Genomic DNA, 12708 nt, shown 5'->3' on the forward strand with positions numbered 1-12708 from the left:
GCTTTCGGGAGCTTTTGTTCCCTGAGCGCTTTCCGTAGAGTCCGGAGGACGGGAATGAAGATGGCGGCCGCCCAGTCTCCGGCCCGGAGGAGCCGAGAGCCCGGGGCCCCACTCCTCAGTGCGCCCTCAGAGAACAGCGCCCAATTGCTCCCGTCACCCTGGCCTCCGGCCGCTCCGAGCTCACCGAGCCTGCGACCGGTTCAAGGTAAGCCCGAGCTGAGAGTCACTCCTCGGCTCCGTCTCTGTAGCCGGCTTCCCCGTTCTAATACCTGCAAGCTCTGCGACACTCATACACCCCGATCCTTCTGTGACCCTGCGGGGCCTGAGGCCACGCTGACCCCGCGCGGGCTTCACCCCGGTTTAGCCTCTGGAGCGATGTCCCTCAGCGGAACAGACTTTTAAAAGTCCCGATTTTGTGCTCCGTGGCTCCGCCGCTTGCCGGGAGCCGGCCCCTCCCCCCGCAGTCTATCTTCCCGTCGCTTTGGATTCACTTCTCCGCCAGTCCTGCCTTTCAGAAAGTGGTTGATTTTCTCTTTCTAGAATTGCTGTTCTTCTTCTCTTCGATCTCCCGTTGGATTTGTAGGTGTTTGCGATCGTTAGATAAGCAATCCAGCTGATCTCCTGCAACCTGAAGTAGTCTCAGCTGCTGCTTCTCCGCCATCTTGACTCCTCCCCGCCTCCTAAAGGTTCTTAAACATCGCTTGGGGGAGGGCACGGAAAGGGTCTCATGGGAATCTCTAGGGGACCCCCTCCAGGGTGTCCTCGGGCAGACCCAGGAGCCAGGGTGCTTCTGTTTCTTGGGTCCTGCCTCTCCCCCCTGCCTGCGAGAGACTCCGGGCAGAGGGGCCTGCGCAAGGCAAGCAGGGTGGGGTCCCATGCCCCCCAGACGTGTGGCAGAAGCCCCCGGGCCCTCTGTCCACCTCTGTGCAGCCGGCGGCCCAGAGCAGGCACCCCCCCACCCCAATACTAAAGATAAAACTTGTTTCTGCCAGAACCCAGACCTCTCTGACCCGCTCACCCCCCAGCCCCATCCCAGGACCTGCCCCTCACCCCTTCTGCCCCAGGGGCCGTTCCCTCGGTGTGCGTGACGACAGTGGCCACCACGGCTCAGCCACAGACCTTTGCCGTCAGCCAGGAGCAGCGACATGTAGGGTCCTCTGCCGCAGCCATCGCACACCGTGAGAGCCCGAGAGGCTGTGGCTGGAGAAGCAGTCAGACACGGCCACGTGGCCCCAAACCCCTCTGAAAACCTCTCAAAATTCAACACTCGCTGCCACCGTGGACTGGGAAAATGACCGACTCTTCTCGGAACTCCAGCCCCAAAACAGCACATCAGCAAACAGACACGACATTGAAATCATGAATCAAGGTACAATGTTCGGAAAACTGATCAAGGTTGGCATTCATACACCCCGTGTCTCCTCCTCTGTAAAGCCCGTCAGAGCCCTGGGCCCTCTGCTTGTCCATCTACTCCCCGTCTCTCCTCAGCTGGGGAGAGCCCATGCCCGACACACCCCACACCCTGAACTTTCCTTCCTATGCCTCAACATCAGCGGCTAGGTTGTCGGAGGCACCCACGATGCTGGACTAACTGTGAAGGACACCCACCAAGCCCCGAGTCCAGAGTTGTGCAGGACACAGCCTGGGGAACGTGAGCCCACACCCTAGGTTGCTGGACTGGGGTGGGCGGCTTTCCTAGGATGCCCAGCTATAGCCGCAACATACTCTGGTCAGGGCACACCCGCATGACCCCGCGTCCAAAAGGAACTGTACATTCTTACCATTTGCCTTCTGTTCTCCACCAGGGGGAGGCCAGTAATTCCTAGGAAAGCTCCAAAGCCGAGCTGCACAGAAGGAAGAACAGGGAAGCTCCTGGTTAGCGCCCAAGCCGCCCGCCGGCCCTCACACAAGCAACGCCCAGGACACTGCCACCCGTAGAAGGCTTTTGGCCAAGGGACAAGGCCGGCCGGTCCCGCCCCCCTGCCGCCCTGACCACCGAGAAGCAGACAGGCCCCTGCCCACCGGGGTGGGCTTCTCGGGCTCAGGCTGTGCCGGTGACTGGAATCGAGGTTGCCGAAACCTGGCGCGTCTCAACTTGATGTTCAACTACTTCAAGTCCTGATTGCAGAAAGGAGTGTCCCACGGGCCCCCCTCAGCCGGCACGGGGGACAGCCCCTCACGGTGGCCCAGAGCCCCGCCGGCCCGTCTTCTGCATCGGCCCGTCAGGCGAGCAGCCCACCTGATGCTTCTCCCGGGCCAGTGTGAAGTGCGAGCCGGAGGACAGCTCCTCGGGTGAGACACGAGGACCCAGAACCAGACCCAGGAGGGCAGACAAGGAGCTGCCAGTCGCCCACGGACACTGCTGAGGCCAAGCACAGGGGAGCGTTGGGCTCAGGTGAGCAGGTGGACAGGTAGCCTCGGGGAGGGGAGGAGAGAGAGGAAGGAGGCTCCCGTACTGGGAGGTCGCCGAGGGGCCTTCCTGTGTCCGGACGAGGGGTGGCGGGCTGTTGGAGAAGCCTACCCTGGCTGTGCTCGCCCCAGAGCGAGGGATCCAGGGCGGGGCACAGGGACCCGTCCACTGACTGTGTCCACCTGGTGGGAGACGTCTGTCTGTCACGTCTGTCAGCTTGACCGGCACCCGGGGACATCGCCGTGCACGGCGGCTGACGGGGGGACGGGGGGCTGGGCCACTGGCGGCAGGTGGCTGGGGGGCCCCAGCTGGCGGTCGGGAGCACATCGGAGTTTGGGGCACTGACCCTCAGAGCAGCACTGTGGTGGGCGCTCTAGGTCACTGTGTCAAATTCAGCGCCCTGAAGTCAGAGCCGCTCGTGGCTGCGCAGCCTCGTCCGTGGAGACGCTGTCACCGAGGGTCTAAGAATTCTCACGGAGGAAGGAGGAAGGTTCTCGCCTTGTGCAGCTTCGACATTGCACAGTCCGGTGGCTCGGTTCAGAAGCGTCAGAATCCCACGCCAGCATCACTACAGGGACGGCTCACCGACTCCCGCCCTCGGTCCCACAGGAGGGGCTCGGACGCACAGCCCCGGTTTGTCCTGCCACCGTCTCCGCAGACGGGATGGACTTTCCCGTGTTTTCCTGCGCATCCCGTCTGCTCCTCCGTAGCCCTTGGAACCGGCCTGGTCCCAGGACCCGGTTCCCTCAGAGCCGACGGCCCTCGACACCTCGACACGGTGCCTGGGGTCCCCTCCCCCCACCACCCCCGGCAGAAAGGTGGGGCCCCCAGAATACAGGCAGCTCTGAAGACTTCACTGCTGAGACTTTCTCTGCGCAATCACTCTTTATGTCGCCTCAAACACTGCACGGGCCGGTCATGCAGATGGTAAATAAAATAAAGTAGGCGCCGTGGGGACCCTGGGAGCACAGTCTACTGCTAACAACGGTGCACGTGAATTCACAATCCGAAAAGTCCCCTCGACCATCCTGAGTTGGGGAGCACTTCCTGCCGACCTCAGGAGGCTGTCCTGTCTGCCGGGGGCACTCCAGCCCGCAGCCTAAGTGCGGCGTGGACAGCGGCCCCTCCTGCTGCCCCAGGAGAGGGACTGACTGGCACAACGACAGTTGGGGCTCCTCGGCCGGCCTCCACTGAGACGCGTGTCTGTTCTCCCAGACGGGGTGCAGTCAGCATGCTGTTTTGGGGTGGGTTCCATCTGGAGGTCCTGGGCCGAGTCCAGGCCAGGGTCTGTCCTGCTCCGGCGCCCGGGCCATGGCCAGCTTGGGCATCCTCCACCACCAGCACCCTCCCCCCTCCCCAGCTCCGACTGTGCGCCTGCCCTCCTGTACTCCCATGGGCCCCCCATGCTCACACCACCCCGGCCACATGAGGCAGGATGATGGTGTCTCTTAGGGCAGGCCAGCCAGCAGCCGGCACAGCCACAGGGCCCAGGGAGGCACAGGTGCCTCTGGGGGCAGATTCTGCTGACCACAACCACCCACAGCGGCTTCCCCGCCTTACGCTCCAACCCCATGAACTGGAGTGGAGAGTGTCACCCCCCATGGCCCTCCCAACAGGCCCCGCGGGCAGCAGCACTCACGATGATCCCTGGGTAGTAGCCCCCCACGGTCACGTTCTCCGTCCTGGTGGTGGCGGCGAGGCCGACGGTCAGAATGGCAGCAGACACCACGAGCAGAGACCCCACAAACCAAAGGGAGGACTTCTTTCTCCTCGCAAACCCTTCTAGAAGGAGGACAAACAAGGAACCTGTCAGCAACAGGTTGGATTCAGAGCGGGGTCCCCCCAGACCCACTTTCTGCCCAGGCCACTCCCTCCTCAGGTGACTGAAGCAGCCTCTGGAAGACCCCAACCCACCCACAGGCACGGATGCCTCTTTTCAGGGCAGGAAATCAGGGTAGGGTGTCCCTCCCCCCCCCCCCCCCCCCCACCTGAAATGTCCCCACTCGGCTCCTCGATGTCTTTCCTAAGGACACGCGTTGGCACCACGCAGCCTCACTCACAGTTCCGCGTCCCCACAGCTGGAAGCGGGAGCCGCCGGCCGCGGACTCCCTTCAGCCCCCGTTGCTCCAGGGTTCGACACCCGATATCGGACCCCCCATTGGTGACCCCTATGAGGCGAGCGGGGACATCTTCTCCCTGCCCTGTCCTCTTGCCTGAGATTCAGTGCCCCCAGGGCTCACCCCCAAACCAATGCAACAAATGCCCACACTGGTCTGTATGTCCCCCAAAGCCTTCATCCTGGCAACCCTCAGCAGAGGTCATGCCTGACCATTTATCATCCACCGAAACGAAGAGTGTTCATTAGGTCCTGCAGGAAATCTCTCAGAGGAGCCCATCCCTCGGCCTTTCTCCCTGTCAGCCTTTCTGCTACCTGGAATAGGGGCATAAAGGCGAAGCCCTAGAGGTCATTCTGGGCCCTGAGGGCACCTTGCGAATGGAGGCCACACTTGCAGGATGGCAGAGCTGGAAGACAGGCTTGGGCTGTCTACCTCCAAACTCAAGTAGCAGAATAAGGTCTTGGACTACAGCCGCCACTTCGGGTGTCCCGGGATCTGTGGGCAGACATCATTCTAGGTGTCACGGAACTCAGGAAAGCAGCAAGAAAGGAGACCTTCTGCCTCGAGTCTCGACATCTGGGTTTCTCATTCATGTAACGTTCTTCCCTGGGGTGTGTCTCGGGGAAGGCGGGGAGGCCTCCCTTCCAGGCACCCTTCACACACAGACACCCACGCCAAGCGCAGCAGCGGCGGCCGCCCAGCCGAGGCAGCCGGCCAGGAGAGAATCCACGCCGAGCCCAGACAGGCTGTTGGGGTTTTGTTTTTTCGAAGCTTAACTATCTTGATCCCTGTGATTCCAAAATGAAATCAGGCTGAAAGAAAAACGGGGTGGCGGAGGGGCAGGAGACCAAGACGACATCAGCAGCAGGTGATCAGCTGGACAGTTATCAGACCGACACACTCAACAGGAGATCGAAGAGAAGAGGAGCAGCGATTCTAGGAACAGAAAATTGACCACTTCCTGGAAGGTAGGACGTGCGGAGAAGTGAGTCCAAAGCGATGGGAAGATAGACTGTGGGGGAGGGGCCAGCTCCTGGCAAGCGGCGGAGCACAAAATCCGAACTTCTAGAAGTCGGATCCACGGAGGGACGTCGCTCCAGAGGCTAAGTGGGGGGTGGAGCCTCCACAGGGACATCGTGGTTTCAGGTCCCACAGGGTCACCGGAGGATCGGGGGTGCCTGAGTGAGGCAGAGCTCGCAGGTATGGGAGCAGGAAAGCCGACTGCAGAGACGGAGCCAAGGAGTGGGTTCTCAGGTCGGGGTCACCTTAAACCGTGATCCGAGGCACAGTGGGGCCACTGCCCTTAGAGCAGGGACGCCGCAAGTGGCAGATCCAGGGACACTCACCTTCCTCCTCCGGGAGGAGTGGCTCAGGAGCCTGCGGCAGGAATGTGCTGGGTTTGGAGACTCCAAACGGGGCTGCGCGCCAGAGACAGAGACGCTCGGTCACAAACCAGGGGAGTTCAGAGCTCAGCCAGAGACCAGGGAGACGGGAGGGACTGACTCCTTCTCTCCGAGGGCACACAGAGGAGGGGTCCCCAAGCTCTCGCCTCCTCCTGGCTGGAGACTAGGAGTCCGCCATCTTCATTCCCGTCCTCCAGAGCTCTACAGAAACTGTTCGGGGAACAAAAGCTCCGAGCGCGAACCCGAGCAGATTGCTTAGCCCGACCCCTGGCAAGGGCGGTGCAATTCCGCCTCAGGCTAAGACACTTGAGAATCAGAGCAACAGGCCCCTCCCCCAGATCAGCAAGAACATCCAGCCACTGACCGCGCTCACCGATCTAGAACTGCGAACTCCAGAGCTAGGGGAGAGCAATGCATAGAATTCATGGCTTTTCCCATGATCCATTAGTATTGCAAAGTTAATTTTTTTAAATTTTATTTCTGCTTACTCTATTTTTTAACTTTTCCTCTTTCCTATTTTAACCTTTTAAATTATTTTATCTTATCATTACCTTTTAAAAAAATCTTTTTCAATTTTCATTGTTATAGGTATATTCTATCCCTTCATTGTATTTAACCTTGTTCTTAGTATACATAAAGGTTCTTTTTCTTTAAAAATCTGGGATACAATTTCTTCTAATAGATCAAAATATACTTTAAATGTAGCACATGGCTTTGTTCTAGCCTCCAGTCTGATCACATACTTTCCTCTTTTTCTCTTTTCTTTGTTCATTTTTTAAAAGATTTTTATTTATTTATTTGACAGAGAGAGAGACAGCGAGAGACGGAGCACAAGCAGGGGAAGCGTGAGGGGGAGAAACAGGCTTCCAGTGGAGCAGGGAGCCCTAAGCGGGCCTTGATCCCAGGACCCTGGGATTATGATCTGAGCCAAAGGCAGAGGCTTAACGGCTGAGCCACCCAGACACCCCTTTTCTTATTCCTTTTTCAACCAACTTCGTATCATATCAATTCCTTTTTTAAAATCTTTTTAAATTTTTATCTTTACAGTCATATGCCATCCCTTCATCGTGTTTACCCTTAGTTTTCCGCATACATATAAGTTTTTCTTTCTTTAAAATTTTGGGAGGTAGTTTCTTCTAACAGACCAAAATACCCAAAACCTAGTGTTTGGCTATGTTCTACTCACCAGTCTAATATATATATATTTTTTCTTTTTTTTCCAGTTTTTTTTCTCCCCCCAGTTTTGGGTCTCTTCTGATTTGGTTAGTGTATATTTTTCTGGGGTCATTGCTCCCCTTTTAGTATTTTGTTCTCTCATTCATCTATTCTTATCTGGATAACATGATAAGGCAGAAAAACCACACACAAAAAAAATAATAAATAAAAGAACAAGAGGCAGTACCGAAGTCTAGGGACCTAATCAATATGGACATAAGTAATATATCAGAATCAGAGTTCAGAATGACGATTATCAAGGTGCTTGCTGGGCTCAAGAAAAGCATGGAAAATATTAGAGAATCCCTTTCTGGAGAAATAAAAGAACTAAAATCTAACCAAGTTGTAATTTAAAAAGCTATTAATGAGGTGCAATAAAAATGGAGGCTCTTACTGCTAGGATGAATGAGGCAGAAGAGAGAATTAATGATCTAGAAGACCAAATGACGGAGAATAAAGAAGCTGAGCAAAAGACAGACAAACAACTACTGGACCACGAAGGGAGAATTTGAGAGATAAGTGATACCATAAGACAAAACAACATTAGAATAATTGGGATCCCAGAAGAAAAAGAGAGAGGGGGGCAGAAGGTATATTGGAGCAAATTATAGCAGAGGATTTCCCTAATTTGGTGAAGGGAACAAGCACCAAAATCTAGGAGGCACAGAGAACTCTGCTCAACTCAATAAGAATAGGTCGACACCTTCTCATCTAATAGTAAAACGTACAAGTCTCAGTGACAAAGAGAAAATCCTGAAAACAGCTCAGTACAAGAAGTCTGTAACATACAATGGTAGAAATATTAGATTGTCAGCAGACCTATCCACAGGGACCTGGCAGGCCAGAAAGAGCTGACATGATATATTCAGAGCACTAAAGGAGAAAAACATGCAGCCAAGAATACTATATCCAGCTAGGCTATCATTGAAAATAGAAGGAGAGATTAAAAGCTTCCAGGACAAAGAAAAACTAAAAGAATTTGTAAACACCAAACCAGCTCTACAAGAAATATTGAAAGGGGTCCTCTAAGCAAAGAGAGACCCTAAAATTAACAGACCAGAAGGGAACAGAGACAATACACAGTAACAGTCGCCTGACAGGCAATGCAATGGCACTAAGTTCATATCTCTCAATAGTTACCCTGAATGTAAATGGGCTAAATGCCCCAATCAAAAGACACAGGGTATCAGAATGGATTAAAAAAAAAAAAACAATATGCCGACTGCAAGAAACTCATTTTAGACCCAAAGACACCTCCAGATTTAAAGTGAGGGGGTGGGGAACAATTTACCAGGCTAATGGGCATTAAAAGAATGCTGGGGTGGCAATCCTTATTTCAGATAATTTAGATTTTAAGCCAAAGGCTATAATAAGAGATGAGGAAGGACACTGTGTCATACATAAAGGGTCTGTCCAACAAGAAGATCTAACAATTTCAAATATCTGTGCCCCTAACGTGGGAGCAGCCAATTATATAAACCAATTAATAACAAAATCAAAGAAACATATTGACAATAATACAGTAATAGTAGGGGACTTTAACACCTCCCTCACTGAAATGGACAGATCATCCAAGCAAAGGAAACAGTCAATAAAACCAAAACACAACTAAGATATTTGTAAACGACACATCAGATAAAGGGCTAGTATCCAAAATCTACAAAGAACTTATCAAACTCAACACCTAAAGAACAAATAATCCAATCAAGAAATAAGCAGAGGACATGAACAGACATTTCTGCAGAGAAGACATCCAGATGGCCCACAGACCCATGAGAAAGTGCTCCACATCACTGGGCATCAGGGAAATATAAATCAAAATCACAATGAGATCCCACTTCACACCAGTCAGAATGGCTAAAATTAACAAGTCAGGAGACAACAGATGCTGGTGAGGATGCAGGGAAAGGGGAGCCCTCCTACACTGTAGGTGGGAATGCAAGCTGGTGCGGCCACTCTGGAAAACAGCATGGAGGTTCCTCAAAAAGTTGAAAATGGAGCTACCCTGCCACCCAGCAATCGCACTACTGAGTATTTACCCAAAGATACAAACATAGTGATCTGAAGGGGCATGTGCACCCGAATGTTCATAGCAGCAATGTCCACAACAGCCAAACTATGGAGAGAACCTAGATGTCCATCCACAGATGAATGGATAAAGAAGATGTGGTATATATATACAATGGAATACTATGCAGCCATCAAAAGAAATGAAATCTTGCCATTTGCAGTGACGTGGATGGAACTAGAGGGTATTATGCTGAGCGAAATAAGTCAATCAGAGAAAGACAATTATCATATGATCTCCCTGACATGAGGAATTTGAGGGGCAGGACGAGGGGCTTATGGGGGGAAGGGAGGGAAAAATGAAACAAGATGGGATTGGGAGGGAGATAAACTGTAAGAGACAGTTAATCTCATAGAACAAACAGAGGGTTGCAGGGAGGAGGGGGATAGGGAGAGGCAGGTTGAGTTATGGACACTGGGGAGGGTATGTGCTATGGTGAGTGCTGTGAAGTGTGTAAACCTGGCGATTCACAGACCTGTACCCCTGGGGCTAATGCTACATTGTATGTTAATAAAAAAAGAAAAGACAAGAAAATCGGGTGTTTCATTGCGCACCCAGTTCTTCAGTCAACATCGTGTGTGTTTAGGGGGGGAGTGGCCGCGGACCTGAGGGCAACCTCTGGGCCCGGCCACTGCACACACTCACATGCACGCCCCCGACGGTTTGGGTGTGACTGTGCACGCCTCTGGTGGCTCAGCGAAGCTCATGGCAAGTCCAGGTGCAGCCCCCACGACGGGGATGCTTACACATGCAGAAGCGAGTCGTCCCGCGAGCTCACACGCACATCCTCCTCCTCAAAGCACTTTCAGATGCTTTTTCCTCAGTTCGTGCATCGCACACGTTAGGCCCAAGGCGTCAGCCAGACAGTCAGGCGTCCGCTCCCTGCGGCACACCTGCCACGGCGTCTCAGTGCCTCGCACACCCGCCTGGCAGCAAGTCCCCGTCCGAGCCCGCAGGGACGCTCCCATGGCCGCTCACGGAGCCAGAAGCTAAGCACGGCTCCCCGGGCCTTCCCGCGTCCCAATCCTCCGCTTTGTCCTGGGTCTGGCCTTCCCTCCGAGGCTCTGGCTCCAGGAGGCACCGCCGCTCCGGCAGCGCTGCCGGACCGTCCCCAGGTGAACCGGAGGCCGGAAGGACAGCGGTGGGGCCCACGCAGGATGCAGGAAGCTCGGCGCCGGCCAGCAGCAGTGTCCTGACCCCAAGCACAACACAGGTAGCAAGGAGAAGACTCCTGCCCGTACACACTGTTTCTAAACACAGGACATGACATAAAAATAAGGGAACGAGAAAGAAACTCAGGGAAGAAGGTAGGACATCTTTATAATTACCCTAAGACATGTGGTTTTCGATCTGGTTTTGGAAACAAAATGGTCCTGTGCTGGAGGAAGACCCCAGACCCCCCCGGACTGGCCCCCGAGTCCTCCTGCCCGACACCAGACTGTCAGCATGTGTGCTGTTACAAGCGATGGGTCCTGCCTCAACCAAGATCTCTCCTGTCTGGTTTCTACCCTGCGGACAACTGCCCAGACCGGCTGGGTGGCCTCCAGCAGCCCGGAGGGGAGGCCCGTGGAGCAGGGTCTGTCTGCCCTGTTTGCTGCTGGAGCCCACACCCGGCTCAGACCAACAGGCAGCTTTCTGAGCGTGGCCTGGAGGCCCTGACCTCAGTTTCCCGAGAGAGTTGGGGGTGCAGGGAGGTCGGGAAAGGCTCATCGCGGGTGGAGAGCACATTGCGACAGGTAGCCGGTGCTATTAACCTGCTTTCCTCCCTCTGGGAGAGGCGTTTGAGGGGCGATGCTGAAGGCCACCAGCAGCATCTCCCCATTACCCCAGCCCCAGCCCTCTCCCTGCCACAGCTCCTGGGGAAGCCTGGCCACATCCAGGCGGAGCAGATCCCATCCCTGAGACCGGGTGCTGCAGCTGGGAAGCGTCCCAGGTCATGGTCTCCCTGAAACAGGGCTTTGGCCTCCCGGAGAGAAGCTACTCACTTCATCACTTGGGGACACCTGGTCCCAGAGGCAAAGTGCCGTCCCCTAGGGAAAGAGACCCGTGCAGAACCCTGCGACTCAGCCATCTGCTTCCTGTTTCCTGATCTTATGGGGGACAGGGGCAGGGTGCTGACCACAGAAACATCGAGTGACAGTACTCAGAAGGCCAGCCAGCTGCCCCAGTGTTTGTGCTTTAGGTAAGAGCACTCCTGGTAGAATTGCTCATCAGAGGGAAAACGAAGTGCTCTTTAAACCAGCAGTCACTGCAGTGTGATACTACAGTAACAAGCAGTGACAGCCCTCATTGTCGCGAACACTGGTAAGGAAGCCCCCAGTGAGTAAGCCAGGTCTGGAGGGAGAAAACAGGCTCATGGAGCACCGAGCGGGGAGGGTGGGGGATGTGCGTCTGTTTCTTTCAACCAAGAAGCCAGATTCTTTTGTCATTCATTATTTAACAATCAAACAACATCGACTCCTCTGGTTTTTAATAAGAGATGCCCCAAAGATGCCGCAAGCAGCCAGGCACGTCCAGTGGGACCCCCTCCCCCGCCACAGGGAGCCTAGGAGGCGCACTGGGCCATCCTGCGGCTGAGGTCTCCCACTGGGAAGCAAGCCTCACTGCCCCTCTTAGAGTCTGCCCTCACCCCCCTGAGGAAAACACACCCTCTCCTCTGGCCCCTGAGCCTCCTCCAGGCTACGGCATGTCTGGCCAAAGAACAGAGTTCCAGGAACTTGTGGGGCAGAAGGATGTGGGGGTCGGAACAGAGCTGCAGCCAAACTAGGGAAGCCACCACCGTCCCTTGAACCAAGGTCTAGTAACGCCCGAGCTAGGGCAGGGGAGGCGGAGGGCGGGATCCCTGGTAACACACTGGGTGACAGAGAGCTCCCTCGACCCTGCCCTCGACCCCCGCCCGGGACTCCAGGCCACGGCCTGTCCCCAGCGCAGCCAGGATGTCAACGACCCTCTCACCTGTTGTGTCCAGCAGGGCCAGGGGCCCAGGCACTGGCGGCTGCATCCCTGGGTAGGGCCCGCCGTCCCGGTGCCCAGTGCACGGAGGCTGTCTGGGCTGGCAGGGATCCCCCAGGGTCGGAGGATCTGTGGCCCTGAGCCCCGCCCCTTCTCTATACGGACCGCCTCCTTCCCACCGGCACTCTCTCCCTCCCTCTGCCGCCACAGGTCAGGGTACTTGGAGGAGGCAGGTGCCAGGAAGTGGAGGGCCTAGAGGGAGGCCAGCTGGGAACTCCTCCAGGATTTCTGGTCAGTGCTCATAGGCCCGAGGCTGCGGGGTGTGCATTGTTAGGGAGGGATGCCTTGTGGGCCGGCCCACCTGCCCTCACGGGCTGCTGCAGCTGCTTCTGCCCCTGTCCAGAGGGGTTAGGGTTAGGACCACTCCCCTTGAACAAAGGAATGCAGGCCTCCATCATACCCCTCCTCCTCTCACCTTCCCGTCACACCCCTCCCCTGCTCACCTTCACCCCGTGACCCCTCCCACTCACCTTCATCCATCAC

General features: G+C 55.5%; 1 protein-coding gene across 1 annotated transcript in view; it reads right to left on the minus strand.

Moving 5' to 3' along the window:
- Window positions 1-12214, minus strand: part of TMEM255B (transmembrane protein 255B) — a 48292-nt gene extending 36078 nt beyond the window's left edge. The window contains exons 1-3 of the mRNA XM_032881103.1: window positions 12169-12214; window positions 4050-4192; window positions 1782-1844 (exon numbers count right to left, since the gene is read on the minus strand). Of these exons, the coding sequence (XP_032736994.1) occupies window positions 1782-1844; window positions 4050-4192; window positions 12169-12214 (252 nt within the window). The remainder of the gene's footprint in view (window positions 1-1781; window positions 1845-4049; window positions 4193-12168) is intronic.
- Between the last annotated feature and the right edge of the window lie 494 nt (window positions 12215-12708).

This window comes from Lontra canadensis, unplaced genomic scaffold (assembly GCF_010015895.1).
Source record: "Lontra canadensis isolate GAN:19392208 unplaced genomic scaffold, GSC_riverotter_1.0 scaffold73, whole genome shotgun sequence".
NCBI lineage: Eukaryota > Metazoa > Chordata > Mammalia > Carnivora > Mustelidae > Lontra > Lontra canadensis.